The sequence below is a fragment of the Athene noctua genome, chromosome 3 (assembly GCF_965140245.1).
Source record: "Athene noctua chromosome 3, bAthNoc1.hap1.1, whole genome shotgun sequence".
In the NCBI taxonomy this organism is placed as follows: domain Eukaryota; kingdom Metazoa; phylum Chordata; class Aves; order Strigiformes; family Strigidae; genus Athene; species Athene noctua.
In genome coordinates, this window is record NC_134039.1 from 9634346 (window position 1) to 9658458 (window position 24113).

The 24113-nt window shown below is 39.5% G+C and overlaps 1 protein-coding gene across 1 annotated transcript in view; it reads right to left on the reverse strand.

Moving 5' to 3' along the window:
• RFX4 (regulatory factor X4) overlaps positions 1 to 24113 on the reverse strand; it is a 95975-nt gene that overhangs the window by 59481 nt on the left and 12381 nt on the right. Inside the window, exons 2-4 of the mRNA XM_074901152.1 lie at positions 17552 to 17638; positions 9274 to 9334; positions 3284 to 3407 (exon numbers count right to left, since the gene is read on the reverse strand). Of these exons, the coding sequence (XP_074757253.1) occupies positions 3284 to 3407; positions 9274 to 9334; positions 17552 to 17638 (272 nt within the window). The remainder of the gene's footprint in view (positions 1 to 3283; positions 3408 to 9273; positions 9335 to 17551; positions 17639 to 24113) is intronic.

Sequence of the window (24113 nt, forward strand, 5' to 3'; positions counted from 1 at the left end):
TATTAAAGCTACAGCTCCCTTTGTCATATAAGAATATATCACATTAATAACCATATTAAAGTCTTCCTTATTTGATATATTCTTTAAGTGGCTTAGGAGTATAGATTGCTTTTCTAAAGGTGTTTATTTATACAGTAATTCTCTTCTTTCCTCTTATTGTTACTTTTGTTGCTATCAGCCTGGTTTCAGCAGGAAACAGTCTATGAGGTGGTCCATTCTATGTCCTAGAAGTTTAATAGAAAACACTGGCTGGATAATGGGGAGACCATACTGATGTTCATTCTGAGGACAAAGACAGAGAAGAGAGTTCAGGTTTTAGCTGAGCCATTTGGCACCGCCTGACTGGACAACCATGAGTATGAGGCAACCAGTCAACACTTCTATAACTTTGAACCACCCACTCCATGTGCTGCTTCTTGCCCAGCTGTTGGCATGAGGGGAGAAGAGAAAAACAGACAGGCAGACAGGAAGGAATCTAAAAATAATGTAGAAAGAAGGTACAGCAGATGTGTGACAAAACTGAAAGAAGCAAGACCTCAGTGTAGTGACTGGGACCTGGAAATGATTGAACGTACTGCAGGGAAAAATGGAGATATTATGTGAGATTTGGGTAAAGCTATGGATTTAGGGAACATAGGAGATGGTAGGAAACAAGATCCATTAGTTCAGCTGTTCTGTTCTCCCTGCCATGCTCTGTTGTGGATATGTTTGACTTACATCAGGCTTAAAAAGTATGCATGGGCTGAAGCACTGTCTACAAAACCTTAATCTGGAGAGATCACTTTCAGGCAAAGTTCATGTGTCTCCAGTGGTATCTTTAAAAGTGAAATCAAGGCTGTTCTGTTAATTGAGATGTAACTGAGTATGTAACAATACACGAGGATGTTACTTATTACAGATTGCTTTAATGTGCTGAACTCCGTGTCTCTTTCTAAAAACTACCAGTCTGTTAAAGAAAAAGCCTAAATGTTTAACATTGCCCACAGAGCTAAAGTTCAAAGATGAATCATAAATTCAATGTGGCCTATTGAAAGGCGAACTGTCTACAATTTCACAGAACAACTAACTCCTTTCTCTGGAGGAGATGACAGCTGCAGGGCTCTTGATGATTCCCAATGAGGACAAACATGTCTGGGGTCTCTATTTCAGCAGCTAAGTATGGAACCCCTCAAATAGCACCTATTTCACTGCACTGCCTCCAAGGCATTTATTCAACACACATTGCCAATATGGTATTTAAGTCACATGATAACAAGTCTGTTGGCTAAAACTTCATTAGTGTACCTGCTCCTAAGGAGAAGCTGACTGCAAACTATTGACTGAATGAAGTGGGTGTCTGCCTTGCAGATCTTCATGACTGCAGTACCTTTTCTTAGCAATAATAGGTTGAAAAGAATCACTAGGGTCTGCTCAGTTTCTGCAGATGAAGAAGCCTGTTTCACTTCAATATTTGTGCCAGCATTGCCTGATGTTCCTGGACATACCTGTAAAGAAGCCTCATTTCCCACATCTGAAAGTAATGGCCACACGAAGCACTAGTTTGAGACAGTACTAGAATGATTCTGCATGGCCTCCTCTTCACAAGAAAGGAAAACAAATTTCATGCATCACTGCTTCAGAACTTTATTGCAACCAAGTGGGAAAGATTTGGACCACAGCACATGAAAAACACATTTGAATGCCATGATTTCTGGATGGAAGACACTGTATGTGCCCTGCTAGGTCAAGATACTCCTACCAATGAACAGCTGTGTGCATAGGGGCAGGGGTGAAGGAGGATGGAGTAATACACAGTGTAAAAAGATTGCCACATACCAAAAATTGGTGAAGTCCCTGGTAGATTTATGTTCTGATTAAATAATGTCAGAATATTTACACCTTGCAATTTACAGAATTTTTAGCAGCAACAGAAGTGGCATTGTGTAAATATTACCCACATTTCAAATGTGTTAGACTGAACGAAATCTGTTTCTTGGTCTCACTATTCCTAAATTACATGTTGCCACTATACTTACCACTTGGTAGCAATATCAACAACAAACAACTTCATTCACACTTATGCAGTGTATTTAAACAGAAACCTAACACAGAATCAACTGAGCTATGCAGGTCTTTAAACACAACAAACATCGTGATGTTAGAACATGGTACAGTAACTTGCCTTGCTAAACTGCCTACATAAAGATGCACTATATCAAATGACACCTCATTAAATACATTCTCCTTCACCTACTCTTTACACAGGCACTTACCCTAGGAATATTTTTCCTTCTTTGAATACCCAGCACTTCTATAGAACAAATGTTGCAAACAGGAGAATAGCTTGCAGGACAATCAGCTTCAGATTCATGCTTGCAAGCATTTTAAAAACACTGGCAAACTCTAAACTTTGCTTTTTTCACAGCCCACAAATTTTAAAGTTTGTGATATGTCCTATAGTAAAATTTCTCTTTTGAATTTAAAAAAACCCATATAAAAATACCATCCTATTTTTCACTGAGAGCAAAACATCCCCCAACCTGCAATTCCAAACCCCAAACTTTATGTAACATCCTAGACAGTCATTAATGTCTGCTAGTGGTGTATAGCATAAGAGCTTTACTGCTCACATCTGGACAACGCACAGCTGCGTCTATGCTAAGAGTGCATCTCCAATGTGAGTCTGGAGTTAACCGTAGTGGCTCTTAACTAGAGCTGGACTGGAAAGTGGAAGCACAAGGAATCACAGTACAAAGATAACTGACTGTACCTGCAGTGCTCCACAAATGTGTAATAGATGCTTTGTGGACTTCCACATCTGGTGGCATTGCACTCCACTGTGTGAATTTGCCAGTGTGGGCTGATATCACCAGTTCAGGGATCTCTGTATGATGCTTACAAAAATGGCATAGACAGGCTCCAGAATTAAATGATTGATATTTTACCCTTCTATTTTTAAAAAAATATATATTTGTTAAAGCAGTGCAGGTCACAACACAGATGTGTTTACACTGACTTGTATTCGACTTCCAAGTTGCCAATATTGTATACCATGTCACTGTCAGCTAGGCGGGGAGCTGAAGTCATTGATAAATTTAGTGTATTCTGGAGCTTAGTCATGATTAGAAGTTATTCTAACTGTCAAAATACTTAAAATCTTAGTCTTTGTCCAATAACTTGAGTACAGAAGATATTTCATTCATATACCTGTATCTCTGATGGTAAATGATGATTTCTTTTCAATAATCCAAACTCACCTGAACCACGTGAGAGCTCAAGCCATCGTGCTGCTGTTTAAACTTACCTTCCCAAAGCTGGCAGCATTAACAGGTTGCGTGTCATTTTTCTCACAGAAGTCCAAGTAATGCATGTAGAGAGCACTTCGAGGAATGCAGACACCTTCTGCAATCTCATAGTTCTCCTCCAGCCTTAAAAAGCAAATATCAAACAGAGAGAACTGCAATTATGTTGGATGTCCTCTATGGTAAACAGTCTGCAAAGCTGCATCTTCAAGACCAAACATTCTGGCTTTTGCTTGTCTACTAAATTTTCTCTGCTTTGTTCCTAAATGCTTTTTCCAATTCACTTCTATAACACTTGCTTCATTTGGTTCACGCATGTTATCAAAAATATAGACTGTGAGTTCTCAGGCAAGTAGAGATTAGCACAAAGGGATATTGGGTTTTGAACATGCTCCAAAGTTCTATTTTTAGGAAAAAATATACTAGTAATCTGTTATACCATAAAAGCATCCTGCAGTAAACAATATATGTACAACTACAAAACAACAAACATTAACTGAGGGGAAGCATTCTCTCATTATTTACAAGTCACCTTTGGTTCATGACACACTTTTCACTCCTGTCCAGCTGCAAAAGTCTCTACCTTGTGGAGGCAGATGTGGCTAAAGCAAGTTATTTGCAAATATTCAAGAGTGTGCACAAAATCACATCTGTAAAATATTTTCTTGCTACTGCTGATGGACAAAGTGAAAAAGAGTCCATGTTCTGAATACAATGCTGAATAAAACAGTGAAATAACATCCTCCTCTGCCTTGTAGAAATTATTATTACTCATTTACACGGGCAAACACATAACTATAAAATTTAAAATTATGCATCAGATATATGAATAGGCATATGCTTCATCTCTAAAATCAGAAACTGGGCTCACTATAAGTCTATAGATTAGAACAAACATTCATTTGAAATAACATTTTTATGATTACTGATCCAACAAAGTTCAAGAGGTATTTACATACACAGTTAACTTTAAACCATAATTAATCTTGTCATCCATGGTGTCACTCTTATGCATATAGTTTCGTGTGTGCTTGTCTGACTTGCTGGCTAGAAGAAGGTAGGTGCAACTTCCTCTTAAACATATTAGAAAATTAATACATTTTCTCAGAAAACCAGTTTTCCAGTAAACAACGCCCTGTCATTTGATAGCTGTAGAACACCTTCCAAATATCTAGTTTCTCTCCTTCGTTGACTTTTTCAGGACCTACCTACCTTCCATTTCAGTTATCATGATCATTTGTGACTGCAAACTATTTTAATAAGATATCCGGCTAGATGAATGGAATCAGTTTGTATGGGCAACATCTATTCTTCCTTGGTTTCTACAGAAATATCATCATGGCATCTTTCCTCAAATTCATAGCGCTTTAACAAAACCTCCTTTCAAAACCTGGAGAGTTCGTTTGTATACTATAGCTGCTAATTGGAATGTCAGCTTCTGTGACCAAGACAGGACAGAAAGAAAAGCAGTTAATTATTTCTGTTCATATCTGATGAATTTTTCTCTTTTTCTCCTCTCTTTCACAGAGAGTCATTAGTCTGACACTGAACAATGCTCCATTATACCTGAACTTTTTTTTTAATGATCAAAAACCCATCTTGCTCCACTTCTTTTATTTTCCTGTCTTTTATTTAACAACTTTATCATATTTTGAATTCAGCTTCATTCTACAGTATTGTAGAAAGATAATGAACTCAATCTTCTACCTAACAAATCACTATCAGAAATAATATATATATAACATTTTAAATGTCCTAATAAAGCCATGTGAAATCCAGTAGTTCACAATGAGACCTTTTGTACCACTACAGTACAGCAATAAAACCCCTAATCCTTCCACAGGAATGACAATTTTATCTGTCCCTATTACTGTTTCCCTCTTTATACACTTATATACTTCTAGATTAAATGAGATTATTCTATAGCAGAGTCAGGTCTGCAGTGTTGTTACAGACTTGTATTTAGATACGAAGGCAACAGAACAACTGCAATGTTAACTATTGCTAAACACATAAAGGATTCTAGAACAGATTAATTTTGATGCATTATAACAATTTTTGAGAAACTACTAATCTGGCATTACCTAGCAATGCTTTTTCTTCCTCTTTTTTACTTCTTTTTACGAATGTTGCAGAAAATAGATTTGTTGACTTTAGCTTCACAATAATGTTATTATTCAGAGCTCCTACACTGTAATCCACCAAATTGCATGGAATTAGGCTGTCCATGCTTTGAATAATTCTGTGTTTGAAGAAGTAAACACACAGAGCCCCCAAACTGAAGTAAAGTTTCACACTTAAAATTTGGTCACCAATGAAATATTCATTAACATTTTAGAGCCAAATGTTTAGCAAGCTATAGCTTTACAGATAATAATGAACACAGGACCATGCGATAAGCACAGGGTACTAGGTATTGGTATATTCATGCCTTAATAGTTAAATTCAAGTTCACATGATTTCCCCAATTATGATGTATTTGGCTGTAATGCTACATTTACCAGGCCTTTCACTTCATTTTGTGTCATCAGTGAAAACAAAACAAAACTATCATTCCTGTTTCCAGGGAAAGGATATTTAGCTAGGCTGACGGTCATCCACACAACCTTTTTGGCATCTTCAGCTACTTCTTCCTCCTCCTCATTTGTAGTGTTCAATGTTCTTCGCCTTCAGAGAGGCATAAGCATTAAGGATAGATCCTCGTGGGACTGATGTTCATTCTTTTCAACAAGATGTCAGGCAAGAAATAACTAATAAAGGTGATAGCAATATGAACCGTGTGACAAATTTTACATATTTCCCTTAAGTCTTGCTTCACTTTCCCTACTACTTTCCTCCTTTTTCCTTGCTACTGACATTTCCTGTTTCTGTTCTCCAAGACTCCCTTGCCTTCATTAGCCGTAAAAGACAGTAGCATCTAACAGTAAAAATGTGACCAGCTTTAACCTGGCAGACACCAGATGCTGCCGACAATCATGGTGCTTCCATTTGCCAGAACAAGGCAAGTTCAGTACTTCACCCTGAAATCGGGTCAATAATTTACCCCACCACTTTCATCTCTTGCATCTGGACTAGAGATTTGTGTAAGAGGGCAGGACATGTGCCTACCCAACGCATATTCAAGTAAATTTAGCCTTTTGTCTTTCCTGGTCTGAGGCCTGAGCAGGCAAAACTGTCAAACATGTAAAGCTAAACCTATGGGAAACACGCAGTGGCAGCATTTGTACAGTGCTGCCCACAATAGTTTACCGACCCATGGGTTGCTAGGTGCTACCACGGTACAAATAATCTGATGCTAATGGGTCTGGTTTTCCAGAACAGCTGAAACTCAACATCTTCATACAAAGCAAGCTTACTACATTAGCACTTTGACCACAACTCTCGAGTTTGCAGTTTTATTTAGTGTCTCAAACCCAGTAGCAGAGTTTCTCCAGGAAATACCAGTTCAAAGCTGCAGCATATAAGGTGAAAAGCACATGGAAACCGCCAGAAAACTCTTCTATGGTACAGCTACTAAGCTGGGAAACTTTTACCTGTAAGTCTATTAATAAATGAGCCAATCACATGTTTCAGTTTGATGCCAGCTGAAGAAATTAAATTTGAAAGCTTCATTGCTTTCTGTTCCTTTATGTATTTTTGGGGAGGAAAATTGAATGGAGGAAATTGAAGATGCTCCAAAACACTCAAAAGGGACAATGTTTGATCTACCTAAACATGTAAAAAACCCAAAGACAGGTAGTAAGCCAGTACACTAGCAAGGCAGAAGGGAAGATGATTGTAGTAGCCTTTTCAGAATAAAAATTCTATGATTCTATTGCAAACACTGCTGAATGAATTAGCATGCACACTGAATTCCAGCAGGGCTCAATATCCCAGGAGTTTACAGATTTACTAACCTTTATGACTGAGGAAGCCTGAAAATATTTGGCAAAAGATTATTTGCAGTATTTGCATGCCTTCTGTTGGGAACAGTATCATTGGCATGTTCTAATTATCTCGGACTTCTTGGGTACTACATTATTTGCTCCTGTGGAAAAGACTCTTAACGCACTCTACTGCAAAATAAACACTGTTATGAGTTTGGGACTGCTAGGCCTTGCCTGCAATTTTTTTTAGCTAGATAGTTCTTTGGTATCCTGTTTGAACTGTGCTCAAGTTGTGTTGGTGAATAATGGAAAATAATAAAATATATCTATGACATTTCACTATTTTAATAATTTTCTCTCTGTAGTCACCCCCTTTACTCACTTTACATGAACTTCTGAAAAACAGAACTTTTGTGATACAAATAGATACAAATAAGCAATAATTCAGAACTAAATGCCTTTATTTATATTTGCACATCTCATTATTTGCACTGGAAGTGTCTGCAAGTTTCTGCAAGGCAGAACACTGAATACTTGCAGTAGCCTGTCCTAAATCAACCCACAGATCTTCGAGTTTTTAAATCTAAAATGTAACTGATCAGCTTCAGAAAGCAAATATAGATGAAATAATTGAAATGTCTTTATGCATATTTCACAAAATCACAGAATTTCACAGGTAAAGAAAAAGTAAAATTCACTGAGCGAATTAATCTCTGCTGTTCAGTTAGATCTCCCAAGAGACTGACAGAAGCAGAAAAATAATTTTGCTAACATTTTGCTAAAAAAGTCCACATTTTTTGACAATAATCTTATCTTTTCATCCAGAAAACTATGTGAAGTAATTCTAGGTGAAGTAAAGGCCTTTCTGTAAAAGACTTAAAACAAGCTAAGGAGTATGGGTTTTCAGATAAGCATGCTCTGAGGCTTCTCCATAACAGAGCTCAGTTCTGCCAGATAAAAGGAACCTCCTGAAAGATGGATTATCACTTACAAGAATAAGAAAGTTAGACCAGAATTAAAAACCTAAAGTAAGGGAAAAGGCAACAAAAGTCTACGAGATAACCTATAGAAAGGGATGTCAGAAGTATAAGTAAAATTACAGAACATGTAGCCTAAAATACATCACAGGCATGTGATGTATTTTACACAAGCACTGTGTAAATCACAGTGAACAGCACTTGTTCATTTTGCATAGCACAGTAGATTGCTCACTACCTGCTGATTGATGCCCAACCCATTCCCAGCTAGCGATTCCAGAGAAGGGAGAATCCTGAAACCACAACCCCAGAAGAGAGACAGACAGCCTCCTGGCCAACCTTCGTCTATATACTGAGCATGACGCTATAGGATATAAATATTCCATTGGCCAGTTTGGGTTCGTTGCTCTCGCTATGCTCCCTCCCAGCTTCTTGTGCACCTGCACACTAGCAGGATGTGGGAAGTTGAAAAGTCCTTGATTTCTTAGCAACAACTAAAAAATATCAGTGCATTAGCAAGATTCTTCTCATACCAAAGCCCACGGTGAATCCAAAACACAGCACTATTCTAGCTACTAAGAAAGAATGTCAACCCTATTCCAGCCAAAACCAGGACACTAACTCACCAACTTTTCTCTCCCCATCCTCTCTTTTTCTCTTCCTAATTATACTTCCCTTCACTACATTTTCAAAGGGATTTTGACAAATTAATCAAACTTGAAGCTCCCTCTCTTCTTTTGTTGTCTTCTACGTTAAATTACAGACATCTCGTTTCAGTAAATCAGTCAGTAAATGTGGGCTTCATCATACACTGCAACAGATGTTGAGTCTTGAAAAATATTCTCAGTATTAATTTTCTTTTTGAAATAAATATAACTGATGACAAACCATAAATCACCAGCTGGCAAGGTGGCAAACAGATATGCCAAGCAGATCTTCTAAACTGTATCTAGAGGCTTCCTATGTTCAAACAAATCCCATAAGAGTAAGACATTTGTTGAGAAAATCTGTACAGGATACTAATGAGCAGATTAAACACATACAGTGAAAGTATCTTTATAATAGGATGTCCAAGACCTCTATTCACTTCAGCTGGAAAAGGAAAAATACTAACGAGTTTTCTTGATTTTTTTTAAACAGGCATCTTACCATTGCAGCGTAGCTGGAGTTGAGTGTGGTTTTGATGCTCTATTATTTTCTTTTTCCTCATCTGTTAAGAAACAAAAAAATACTATGTAATTTCAGTGGGAATTGCTCAGGCATTTATGAACTGGTAACGAATTATCTCATTAAAAAATATTTTCAACCGCCAAAGCTTTCTCAAAATATTGGGTAAATTGTGGAAAGTAAATAATGATGTTCTCTAAGCTAGCATCTGTAGATACTGCTTAAGGCAATAAACCTTGCAAACATTACTGACAGCAGGAGCAGAGTGGTGCATAGGAATAATGACATTAGAAAGGACAAATTTATATTAAAAAAAAAGTAACTCTTAGATCTCTAGCAGCATGTCAGAAAATAAAAACACTTTCACCTGCTTTAAGGGAAGAGTTGTCTTACCCAAGTTTTATATTAGGTGAGGCATTTAACCTAATAGGGTTCATCCACTGCCATCATCCTAACATATAATATATACCAGATGCTTATAAATTTACAAAGATTAATTCTGAACAAGAAGAACTGAAATTAAAAACATTCTATAATATACTTTATTCATCTTCAGATAATTTTTCTGATAGTATTCCTCATTAACTATTTCTGAGGTGACTCTTTGATATGCTGACTTTCCAAAAATTTGAGTAAAAGATGAATAAAGAAAAAGATAATTAAAATAAAACTCTTAAAATACTGGATTCTTCCTAGTTCACATCAGCTCTTCTGAAACAATTTAGAAGTATGCCTAGAATAATTCTATTAAATTGTGATTTGTGAAGCATATAAAACATTCCTAGCTGAAAGGTGAAATGAAGCACAATCAGCATCTCCAGAAAGGTATTTTCTGGGAAAAACTACTGTATCAAACACAGTTTGATATTTTAACAACTCTGTCCCCGATGAAAGAATTAAGTGTAAATGGCTTTGATACCTAAACAACGTAAACCACTGTGCCTCTACACCATGCTGCAAGTTTAATTTCTTCACACAATTAGCTTTTAGAAGTTGTTTAAGTGAGCCTTTAGGATGCTGAATCTTAAGAGAGTCAGGCTGTCTCCTCTGAACATCAGAACCCATTGAGAGGCCTTTTTTACATCCCAAGAACTAATGCACACCAATAAAACCCCACTTTGGAAAACGTTGTCTTCAGCCATCACACCACAATATTTCTTCCATTATATATAGGGTAAGTTGCGCTAACTGAACATCCTTTAGCCTGCGAGGCTGGTTCCCTGAATGTCAGGAAAATCCAGATTTACAGTTACCCGCAGACACTTCAGCAGCCCCTCTTCTGCATCTGCATGACAATAGGCCTCTAATTATTGGACTGCACACTCCTTCCCTGCCTTTCAGGGGCCTGCTTTTATTCAGCACATAGGACCAACATACACATTTCAAATCACTTTTAAATTGTGTTTTTCATTTGTTTTTCCTAAACAAATGGTCGGCATGCAACAAACCTTCAGCACGCAGGGCTTGAATGCTGAGCGGCTGTGACTGCCACAGGCCGCTGACGCTTGACAGCAGCCCCCAGCCTCGTCGGCGGTGGGACGAATGCCTACTCCCTAGCAGGAGGCAGAGTTGTGCAGCACAGATTTAAACCACTGAGGTGGATAAAATCGCGGTGGCTGTCCCCTCTCAGAACACCTACCACTTTCCCCTTCTTACCCTTAACTGATCGCACAGACACCCTAAGAAGAGCTCCCCTGGCTCCAGCCTTCCCTGAGGAGAGGCTTGGGGAGGAGAGGGTGGCCATGTCTGTCCCTCTCTGTGGTGGGAAGAGCCTTCTGGGTTATGTTTCATGTTTTTCCAGGCAACAGGGGAAGAGTGAGCCTGGCTCAGAGGTGCAACAGCACCTTCTGTGAGGGCAAGTGAGCCCTGGCATGGAAGGACTTATGGTCGCCATGGAGGGGCAAGAGGCCGGTGGCCTGATCAGAACCGGGTCCAGTCCTGCATCCTGATGTGTCTTCCTGGCCACTCTGGCCAGGTAAAAATTAGGCAGCAGGGTTGTGAGGGATGCACAGGAGTTACGGCAGCTTCCTGGGGCACAGAGGCAGCTGCCTTCACCCACAGGCAGGCTGGCCTGGCCTGCCAAGGCCCTGGGGTGCCCAGCAGCCAGTGGCCTCCCAACCATTCCTTGAGGTAAAAGCGAAACGGAGATAGTTATGAATGGTTTATCTCAGCAAAGTGTTGCAGGGCATAAAGTACTGGCTGAGAGTGGGGAGGGTGGGCCTTTCCCCTGCTTTAGTAATGAAAATTATGGCCAGCAGTCATGTCGGGTGGGCAGGCCTTGCGAGCAGGGACCCAAAACCCAGAGCACTGCAGTGCCTTTCTACCCACCGGAGAGACTCAGGCCTTTGCTGTTGCAGGGAGGGAGATGCCACAGTGAGGTACGACCACCAAAGCTGCTGCCTTTAGGTATCAGCAGCATGTGGGGGCCCAGTCATCCTCCTGTGCCCCACAGCCTTCTTGTTCAAATTAAGGTTATTGTCTCCCGGGTGAAAGTCATCCATTTTCTTAATCAATATTTTCTTAGTCAGTGTCTCTAAGCCTACCATCCACTGGTTTAGGTTCATTATACAGTTGGTTTCTACCTCACTGGAAATTGTTAGGGGGACGCAGATTGGAAAGGCTGGAAGCCACTGATCTAAATAACTAAGGCACAGAAATCCTAAACCTCTGTCTGTGAAACCAAGAGTTACTACTCTCTCCCTCCCTGGAATAAAACTTTTGATTATCTTTCTTAATCTAAGGGGCTTAGTATTCAAAAGTCTGTTCTTAGAAGGCTTTCCTCTGCCAACCAGACTTAGTTTTCCCCTAGATATGTGGCTATTAGACATCAAGCCAACACTTAAATTACACAGTAGCAGACTGTCTACATCCCTTCCATCCCTCCCCCAGCTGTTTTTCATTCACATTAAGAGTGAGCACCTGTGAGCAGATGCTTTACATAACTTGCCCTCAAACACACCACAAGCCAGCCATACTCAACTCCTCCCATGTAAGGATTTGTTTTAACACCACAAACTAACAATAAGATCATAAACTGCAATTTAAATCTTCCTCATCAGGAAAGTCTCCTTCCTGGAGATCCTTCTTCAAGACTCTTCAGCATCATCCACTAACGATCCCTTAAAACTAAGAATGAGAATGATGGACTTTGAACTTACTAAAAAAACTTCTTTAAACAATATTTTCTATCAAAATATTACCCATTGAACAATTTTCAACAAAACCACATTTTTCCCAGTTAGTGCTTACGTACCCAAAATCAAGTCTCTGTACAAGGAAACAGAACACTTTTTTTTTTTTTTTTTTTTTTCCCCAATGCACCATCTGTTAGCCAAAATGTTTCTCATTTTCACCAGGTCTTGGCTAAAATATTTATTTTCAGAAAACATTCACTTTTTTATTAAATAGATGGAGAGAACTGCACATGGTATAGGAATGGAGGGGACCTAGAAATAAAAACTTTCAGTATTACATACAAGCAATTTATTCTACCTTGTATAGTTTAACTATATAATATCAGATAACTGATGAGCAGAAAATAATAAATAATTGTATTCCTCATATTTTTAGCTGGTAGCAGGTCACTTAATGGCTTTCCCATTGAGCAGAGAATGTTTTGTGTAACTCTTGACTCAGGTTGGATGCCAGATCTGTTTGTACAGCATGGAAGAGGTAAGGAATGTATTTTCCCCTTACTTTTTGGCCTGTCATTTTATCAGTCCCCATCAGAACAACACTGAATATTAAAATGAACCCACACCTTTCAAGATTCGGTACTTTTAGAATCTAGTATATTTTGTAAAGAAAGGAAATAAAGACACTGAAAAGTCATCCTTCAAGGCATGGTCATAGCTAACAATTCTTCTGTGACAAATGCAAGAGGACTTGAAGTAAAGAGGAAAAACCTTGCTGCTGATGCACAGCTACAGGTGTTCACACCTACGGCAGCTGCACAGCACCTCAGGGAGAGCAGATCTCACTCCAGCAGAACTACCAGTATTCCAAGGAAAGATACCTTCAAGGTACTTGGTTAGGTGGGAAACCTGGTACTCATCCCAAGCTGAAAGCAGGTAATAGCTTAGACAGCTCAAGTAAAACTCTCAGCACAGAAGAGGCCTTCAAAGATATTAAAAATTGGGATCATCAATGTACTAGAAAAATAGTATTTCTTGGCTCCCAAAGATACCAGAGAGTCTTTTTCTTCCCAATCTCTGTGGAATTTTCTTTGCCAACAGCTCTGCCTCTCTCCTTTCAAAATTCTGTTCCAAAGCCACCAGAGTTCTGTTTGCACCTTGCACATATGTTTGTGACTTTTCCTGAACCCCTAGTACCATCCACTAACTTCTGCTGTCTGATTTTAGGTACAGTGCAAGGTATTTCTTGCTTCTTGGAACAAAACATGAAGAGAATAGGAGCTATGCTCAGCACTTCTTTAAGCACGTTGCCTTAAACACAGTAAGTGAAACAACTCAAAATGAAGACCCTGCATTAGTACACCTTCTTCTAAAATGTTGATGTTAGTCTGTCTGACATAACTAAAGTGGAGTTAAAGTTGTGCTTCCCACCCTGGAGATAATAAAAGAGTCCTGTACTTTCCAGTGCTGCCTGCACATGTCTCAAAACCACTAAGGAGCTAACATGTTATTAGTAGCTTTATATGGATAAAATCCTTCCCTTAGTTCGGGTAGCTCCACACCTTTCAGAGGAATAGTCTCTTCCTCTGTAGCCCCTGCTGGCCAGGTTCTGACTGTTCTCAAGTGATTTGCCCTTAGCTGAAATTAAGTGATAGTAAGAAGCTACCTTGCTCCTTACATGTAGCCATAAATAAGAATCAATCTACTCAGCATGTATTCTGTGCTTTTAAAATAGTGGGATTTTTTAAAACCCTCTGAGAAACATGGGAGCATAGTTCTAACTGAGTAGGTATGATTGAAAATGAAAGAATTTTCCCCAAGGAAAATTTCAATGAAATCGAATAGCTCTTTTTAAAACATTTTTTTCAGCGGAAGAATAAGAGGTTTAGTTCAAACAAAAAAAGAAACCATTGGTTAATTCTTCTATTTCAGACAGTTTGAACATGGATTTTCAGTGCAAAAAGTAGTCTGAATATCTTCTTTTATCTCACATGAACTGTCTACACATTCACATTTCTAAATATGCAAAAAAATTTGGACAAGCAACCATTCCACTTCATCATGTAACATCATGACTCCTTCCCCAGGGACATGAAGTTGAAACTTTCATAATCCTTGAACTGTATTCTTCCAGACCCCTATTTCAGTTTAGAGAATCTGACTCAACACAAAGTACACAGAAAACGTTGTGGGGTTCTTTTAGTTATTAGATGTAAGGTTGCGCCATTCCCTTTTCCTACGGATCTTTTGAATAACATGTAGAGTGTGGTGATAGAAGGAAAAATGTTTTAAAAAATGGAAACTGAAACAAAATTTAACGAGAATTTTTATATTGGAGTGTAAATATAAACTCTGTTTTGGGAAAGGTCATAAAAGGTTCCAAGAGGGTAAGAAGTGTGCCAAAAAGCAGCAAGACCATGCGAATCCACAGCTACAATTCATTGCTTCCCTTCACAATGTGATGCAGGTTCAAGAGGCCGGGATGAGTCTGCAAATAGAAGACAGCAAAGGATCTCTGTGGCCTGAAGTATGGTTCTGTAGCATACTTCAACTGTAGAAAAGGAGACCAGCAAAACTATTACTCTTGTCCTAAAACTCTATGAACTCTAAAAACATACAGGAAAAAAAAGTCACATGAGCAAGCATGATCCTTAGTTAAGAACGTTATCAGTTCACAGGGCAAATTCTCATAGTCTTCACTGGATGCAAGGACAAAAAAAAACCCAAACCAACACCAAAACCACATTTTCTCTGGTAGAGTCCAGCCAACAGCTACTTAATGTATTTAGAGACAAATAAACTAGACAAGAGAAAGGTGGATGATGCCTTCTTTTGGCTGCAGATGAAAATTGGAAGTCCATTTACAACAGCAATTTGACCACCGTTCTGAAGAATTTAACAGTGTTACACAGGTTTTCTCAAATTCTTTTGCCTCCTGTTGTCTGTAAATGTGTGACAGAGGCTGGACAAAGAGTGACACAATGGTTTGGAAATTTCTTAGTTGGTGTGTGGGCACTGTTAGAAAAATGTTAAACAGATCTCAAGGGCTGGAAAGGAGCACAATAGTACAATGATTTCGAAGGTGAAACTTCTAGTTCGTTCTGGATTTCATAGATTATTGGTCTTCTTGCTGCTGGGCAAGTGGCTTATTTTTCTTTCTACTCCTTCCTTTTCACCCTCTCCCCTCCCCCTCACCCCCTAAAACAAGGATGACTTTTCAGGTGGATTAATGCTCTTATCTGCACCACAGAAATGCTGGTATCAGTGCAAAGGAAGCATCTGGAAGAACTGGCTATTAAGAAGGAAGCTAGATGAAATCAACAGTCACTCTCATATGGGTTTCCATTATATACTGTGACAACATCTTCTCCGCACAAATTGTGGGATAAATTAATTTACATATTTATTTTTATCAGTTCCAAATTTGCCGCCTTACATTATCATCGCTTGCCCCTTAATTCCATAAAACAGAATGAACAACTGTCATATCTTCCCAATGCCACTGCCTGAAATACCTCTTCTTGCTCACCCACACAGATCCACTTTTTACTGTCCCTAGGTATGTGGAAGCTTTCTCATGCTCACATTTACACCGAAAGCCCATATAACAAACTACCACTAGTTATGATACAACCTATTTAAGGTAACAGATCTAGAACAGAACACAGAAGATTTATAATTATAGCTTTTTTTTTTTTTTAATATAGCTAGTGATGCCAAATAATTACCTTGACCATACTGTCTTGAACTGTGAGTCTAAGGAATAGCTCACTGAAGTCAATAGGGCTGGATCTTGAATTCTGACCCTATTAAGAGTCTGAAGACACATTTCATTCATTACAGATTCTTCCCATCACTTTCTCAGTAGCATCAGAGTGAAATGAATTTCTTAAGTCTCACAGTTTCTCATAAAATTCAAATTAACAAGCAGATGGTTTTTGGATTTCACTGCAATTCATTACAATTGTATTTTTAAAGAGAAACTAATTTCTAATTCCTTAATTTTTAAAAACAAAAAAATCAAACCTGTCCAAGTTTTATTGTCTGTCTTTAAGGACTCTTGTTCACAGTTCTTACCTTGGTAGTCATGAATAAATACCATGTTTGTAACATCTCCTTTCTCCTTCAGAAGAGATATTGCCTCAAAAGAGATCCCTGGACAAATAAGAGTAGGGCCCCAATACAGCAAATTCCAGGATCCACTAAAACACTGTGCTGCAAGGCATGTAGTTTTACCATGACATCAAAATAAAGTAGTTTTCTTAAAACGCAAAAAATATAAAAGGGACATTCGGCAATTAAGAAGTTATTAAAAATAAATTTTCTAAACTTATGTGCTTGAATATTAGAAAAATGTGAGTCTTTCTGAATTAAATAAAGTCTGCATAATATCTTGTAACGTGATCTAACATATGAAGTCCAGAGAGGAAAACTAATGTGGAGTATTTTGCTTCAGGCAAATTAAGTAGAATTGAAATTGCATAAAGAGGGAAAATCAAATGGTAAACTAAAAATTGTCTTACAATTTTAAAAATAAACAATTAGGTTATTTTAAGGTATTTTGGAGTCTTTTTAGTTACCTGCTGTTAAAAATCAAGATCTAAAATTACTGTAACTAGAAAAGAAAAAATAACTAAAATGAGCTAGATTTATCATTTTCCTCTCTGTGACTAAAAAGGAAGCAATATTATAATTTAATAGGTTATTTTTTAAATCTGATGATTCCTTAATTCTCAGAAAAAAAAAAAAAATTATCTGTATGATTTGATATAGTAATATTGAAAACCAGCACATTTTTTCCTGTATTTCAACTGCATGGTGTTCACCAGTGAAAAGCAAAACAGATGGTTTTACTCATGAGCTAATATTATCAGCACATTTTAGAGGTCATCCAACCTTTATTCAGTGACATACAAATTCTTCTGGTTGTTTTAACAGATAGTATTACTTCCTTTTAAATCATGCAAAATATCAGATATTCCAGAAAAAAACTCAAAACACAACAACAAACTATTGGATGTCAAGTGAGTTGGCTCTTCAAACTACAGAGTACTAAAAACTTATATAGCAGGAAATTAGCATTTGGACAGTTCACATTCATTTTAAACGAATGATAAGTTACTTACTTTCATCGTTAGAAACATTCCCCAGAGAGGTGTGACTGGAATAACGTTTGTTTTCACTTTCATTGAGACATCGTTCAATCCAACTCTCTGCAAAAGAATAAAGATGCTCTTTTTTTGTGTTTGTCTTTGCATAAGAAATAAACTCCCAACATACAAAACTAAAAAAACCCACTGGTTTTCAGCAGATGGTGTTCTGTAGCATTTCTGTTAAAACATGCTCAGTCTGAGCTTATTTAGCAAGAAAATCCTTTCTTGCTTTCAAACTTAGCTGTTGCTTTTTAGTTTCATTTTTTGTTTTTAAACGACAGAGGCTGAAACACTTCCATGCACATAACAAAGCTCCTTGGGATATTCTCTCCCCTCCCCATCACATGATACATTAAAAAAAATTAATCATCTCACACGGGCAGCTGAAACACATAAATTGCATTAATTTCTAAGTCTTAGTCTGGCAAAGACTTATGTACTCCAGTATTTCCACTGGATTTGAAAGGACTCTTCGTATATGTAAAATCAAATAATTTATGTGAATTTTTTTCACAGCAGGGCTCAAACTGTACTTTCTGAAGTCCAGTCCTACGACACCATTCACCCTGGTGGAGTCCCAGGCCATACCAAGATCTTTTCCATGCTGGTACAAGTCCAACAGGTCCAACAGGGCAACTCAGCAACCACTGAGCTACTTGAACCTTTATCACTCCGCAGCGGGTACTCAACCAGTCCTGTCCCCACTTTCTATTTTTCTTGCCAGTCAGATGAGGTACAGCACTACATTGATTTGACTCTGCTGTTCCTCTTTCTGGAAGCTATAACATACATCCCTGATGACTTTAGAGGATGCACCAGGGCCAGCAGAATTTACTGCTATAAGTCTTCAGTGCAAAAGTTGCACCTTCCTATATTTCCTTGGACAAAGTATGACATACAAGTCCTTGAGTTTGCCTGGAGCCCCTCAATACTGCTACAATAAACTGACTTCCCTTGTAAGATTATTTTTCAAGGGCATGCACGTAGGCAGATATGAATTTATGCTCGCAGAGCTCTCTGGTCAAAGCAAGAAAAAGAAGGGATAGGAGGGAAGGCTGCAAGGTAACCCCACAAGTTATGACAGAAAAAATCCCTACTGAGCAAAAAGATGCACAAGACATAAGGGTAAACAGGCCTTGCTGTCAGCAAACTGCCAGAGCCAGAAACACCTTCAAAGACACGGAAATGACTGCAGATTCTTTTCCATAAGCCACCCCCCAGACACATCAGGTTACCTGCACAGTGCAGGCAGCAGCCAGAGAACACCCATCACAGCAGCAGGCTTGAAGGGAAAGCAGAAGCCCAGTGTCTTGGGAAAGCTGCCCATCTGGTTTATAGTAGGTAAAAGTTGGTGTGACTTCATTTCAGCACTAGATGCCAATAAATAAATGTATGACTAGTCACAGCCAAACACATCCTATAGAAAAAAAATGTTTTTTAAACCCAGGCAAGCTGCACAAACTTGTGTATATTCCTCTGTACACACTCCACTGGTGCACAAACAGAAGGGCAATGGCATCTGTGTACAACTTCAGAGTCAGCTGAGAGCCCTTCAGAGTTGATTTCCAGGCCCTGCCATGAGACTCCAGGTACTGTTGCTTTGTGTGCTTCTGTTTTCCAGGAGGTTGGGGCAGCTCCAAACCATTCCCTTCTCTCTGCCTGTTTGCCCGTGTATGCGTAGCAGGAACACACTGCGGTGCTGCCTTCATCAGTACAAACATGCCCCTGTGTGCGTCTTCCTCATTTGCCATTGAACTGCCCTGTGCCTAAGGAGCCTCATGACTGCCTCTTCCCTATAGCCTGCTCCTTTGAGTTACTTCTCTGAAAATCAGCAAAAATAACTCTTGTTGTCAATAGATTTTTTTCAGGATATTTCTTCACCCATAAATTCAGCACGGCCTTGTATAAAAATCAGTTTGAGTTTGCTGACAGAGCAACTTAAAACTTGCCAGCAAGGCCTGTGCTCTCTAATCAGCTTCTGCTCAGTTACTAACCCACAAGCCTGCCAGCAACTCTAACTTTGAGGCTTTCCCTTCTCCTGCTGCTCAGCTGCATCGGGTGGGGGTGTATCACCTCCTCATCGAAAGGCCAACACGATATGGCTGTTTCGTGCCAGATTTCTTTTACTACCCTAAAACTGAGAGAATAGTATCTCTTCTTTCCCATTTTAGTACCGTGAGCTGGGAGACAGGAGCTTGGATCCTCACAGATCACTACAAGGTGAAGAGAAATTTGCTGCTGAGAGTAACATCAGAGAGAGGTGCAAGAAGCCTTGAGAAAGATTACCCTACCTCCTCCTCCTCCTCCTTTCAGCGCACAGCCATGGCTGTATATAATTCCCTTGGCTCTGAGCCCAGCTGCAGGGAGTAAAAGCAAAGGCGGCTGCCATTAGCGCCAAGGAGAGACCGATGCCCAGCTCTGCCCTTTCTTTTCCTCCCGGCACCCAGAGCTGGGAAGCTGGGACGCATCCTCTTCCCTCAGCAGCAGGGAACTGGTAGCAGCCATCTTTACTCATGTTCCCTGCTTAAGTAGTAAGAAAAAAAAACTTTTTAGGTGTCATTTGATAACAATTTTCACCATCCTTGTTCACGTGCTGTCTCTGACAATTGTGCATATACCCCTTTTTCACTGGTAAAGCAGGCAGTTTACACTGCAAGATATAAAGTCTCTGGAGTAGGGCACAGTTACTGTTTAATTATGTGCTGCAGCTCCTTTGGTCTTGAATCACCCTGGTTCAACTCGCTGCAGCCTGAGTCTGGCTTTGTCTTTGTGGCCTTGCATTTAAATAGCTGATAGAAATTCTTCAAGCCTGAAAAGATACATGACCTGTCTGGCAGCAAAGAATGAAGAAAACTAACTCTTTTGAGCAAAAATGTCAGGGAGTTTATGGCAAATTTGTCAAATTATTTGGCAGATGACAAAATGCAACAAAACTAACCAGCTATTTAAAGGTTGTATTATCTCATAAACCAAGTGATGTAAGTATAAATAAATATTCTAATAAATACCTTTATTTAATAAGTAGATATTTCTTACTCTTTGTATAAAGAAAAAAAGTTTTTACAAAGCTTTTAACTCTCAGTATCAATAAAAAAGCCTTCAGGCATTAAAAGAAAATACAACCACAGATTTGCTGAAATTTAAAATATTCCCTTCAGGATCCCACAGATTCCAGATATGATAGCATCTGCCTAAAATAGAGAAAGAGGCGGAGCAAACAAAAAGTCAAAACTAAGTCTGACTTTCAGAAGTCCTTTCAGAGTTAATATCATTAGATCTTGCCCCAGCATAACGAACCCACTGGGCAGAGCCCTGCACACTCCTGTCCTCACGACACACACCCGGCTGCACAACCCGGCTGCACTGGGGCCTGTCCCAGGCAGTGTGGCTGCAGAGCTGGGGGAACAGACCCCCAGCCAACCGCCGATGCCTCGAGGCTGAGGTTTCATCACTTGCTTCCAAGTCTGACCCCAATCACACTACAGCTCTGTTCTGGACAAGCCATCACTTGGTATGGAAGGTTTTCTGTGATTAAAGCCTAAATTATTGCGCTTGGACCTTAAAAACTTCTCATAGACAGGATTTCGCATCAGGAACAGTCACAGAATAATGGAGGGTTCAGGTGGTGATTAAGCAGAAGTGCCTACCAGACCTGAAAACAACGATGAATCATTAACACAACATGTAGAAAACAGATTTCTAGTGGGAAGTGATTATGAGAGCAAAAGAAAATACATCCTGTCTCATACAGGGTATATTTTCACTGGCTGCACTTTCAGTGTATCAAGTCTTAAGGCATTTCCTCTGCCTGCTCTCTAGGACTCCTTCCACCCGGAGCCCCAGCACACCGTATCCTCCGTTGTACCAGCACGCTCATTTGAGCAAGGGTCAGCGCTAGCCAGAAAACATCTAGGCAAAACAAATGGATTAATCAATATTTAGTAGCAATATGTAGTGTAGTCACATACTGATACCTGTACTGTGACACAGTATGGAAATTATTACAATCTTACTAAAAAAGAATGCAAATTAGGTGTATTTAATGGTGTTTTGAAGATGCACCATTAAATACTGTATCAACTATCCAATTTTGAGAAGATCAAAAGTGAATTATCATGAACCACACAAACATGTCCCTCAGTCTTACAATTTTTGTTATATAATTTTGTATACCACTGAATACAGATGCCTTGTATCTTCTGCAGGATTCCAACACAAGGGAAGGAAATGGCTATTCAAATTACAATAATTTTTCTGGTGTCAATTTTCTGGCAGAATAACTTATAATGATGCAAACAAAAAATATAAATTGTTCCCACTGAAGTGCTGAAAGATGATTTTAAAAGAACTATGAAACTACTTCTGGCCTTCATTTTGCCCCACCTCTTTTTGACCCTAATCTTGCTAAGACTGATACAGCCACAGAACCTCAAGCATGAGAGTATTCCTCTTCCATTAAATGTACCCACCACACTTTTAACAACAGAAATTTAAACTGAGCTTGTTTTCAGAAGTTGGCAGAACAGAGGCCTGCATGGTTTTCCCTTGTGCCCATCAAGGCTTTTCACACCGACGAGCATATTTTTATTTGTATGGTGCTTCAAACACTGAGCTGGGAAGGCAGGCCTGGGTCTCCCCAAAATAGAGGCAAACACATGAGAACTGCTCATGGGCAGGAGCTTGCATGAACTATCAGAAAATAGAAGCATGAACTGTTTTCTAAATATATCTTTGACAAATTATTTTGACGTATTATCTCCTTCAGAAGGAAGGGTTTGCTCCTGGAAGACACCTTTGGAAGTCTTCTCCCTCCAGAGCCTCAGTGGAGGTGAGAGAATAGAGTCTGTGTACTGCCAGCACATTTAATTCGTTTGTGTAATGGTTATCAGCTTCGTATATTTGCAGCCCAGAAAAGAAAGCATTCATTGCTCCCACATGTGCATGGCCACAGCGAGAGCAGTGTGAGAGCCACCTGGACTTCTCTCTGCAGAGGGGAAGAGGAGGTGGGCCTGACCGCAGCCGGCAGTGCTTCTGCAGCTGCCGTCCTGCCAGGAGGGTTAAGAGCTGCTGCCGTATTAGCACAACCTGTAATCACAGCCTCTTTGAGAGGCACCGTGTCCTGCTCGGCACCCAAGCAGGATGCCAAAAGCAGCTGAAGGGGCTGTGCTGTGCAGCTGGGAGGTGAGCACACCCAGAGCCGCTGGCTGCAGCCCTGTGGGCATGTGTGTGCATCCTGAAGGGAGATTAAGAGATTTTATGGGCAGAATGAAACCCTGTGGTCACCTAATCTGAGCTACATTTTGTCTCACCTCATTACCCTACTAACTGCACTGGTTTTCTGCAGTTATGCAGTATCCTCTGATCTGGATGTGGTTGTATCACTGGCATAACTGTGAATTACTATTTTTCACTGAAATTGTACAAGATGAGAATCCCCATGTTCTAGAAATATAGCCAGGGCTTGTGGTAATCACAGTATCAGAATCTGCACAATCACCACACGCTTATTTCACCACAGCCCTAGCAGTTGCACAGAAATCTCTATCCTGCATCCTCAGCTCTAGATTGGGTCCCATACTCCAAATTTTAAAACAGTTTGCCAACAAGCATGACAATTTACCTAAGTGCTCTGCACAGGGACCAGCATTTCTTCCACGCAAGTTTGCTTGTCACTGAAACAGAGCTACCTCTTTTCTAATGAATGAGAGATTTGCCAGGACCCAAACTACTACCTGAGCTATGTACCAACTTGGATAGCACAGCTGTAACAGCCCAACTCCTTTTTAATCACAGCTGCTCTTGTAATTTTTTCCCATTTCTCGAGGCAGATGTAGAAGAAAGTAGAAAGTAACTGTGAGCAAAGATATATAAAATGTAGTAATGCAAATATAAAGGGACCACCAAATTTTAGTGGATTTACAAGAGGACCTGTTGGAAAAATGAATACCCAGAAGTGATGACAGACTTAATTTTACAGTTCCTGTGACAGAGGAGGAACTGCTGTCATGCATACATGCATATGGAGTCTTAGCACCCCTCAGAGTTATTTGTTCTTCGTTCTCAGAAGGAAGAGTTACTCATCTCCTCCTGCAGCATCTCTGCCAAGTGTCTCAGTACCAAGCTGGCCAGCAATGCTGCCTAGCTGCTCATCTGATCTGTTAGGCCAAGAGAAAGTGGTTCCAAACAGCAGATTTAGCAGGCAAGAGCAGTACCTCAAAAGCTCAGGAGACTGACCAAAGGTCACAGAACCTCCCTTTTCCAGTTTTCTAGCCCATGGTACTAATCAGATATCATACCTACCACAATTTTTTTCAGTGGAGTTAATGGGATGATATTCTGTATCTTTTCTTTTTTAGGAAAACCGTCACTGCCCTGACAGCTGCTTCTGTTGTATGTCTCAGAATAAATGCTGACATCTGCATGATCCATCGAGGCTTTTCTCTGCAGAGCTTATCTTTCTGAACATGTTCTGAGACATGCCACCACCCAACAAACCCTCTGTTCATGCTGTCTGTGTTGCATCATTGCTGTGGAC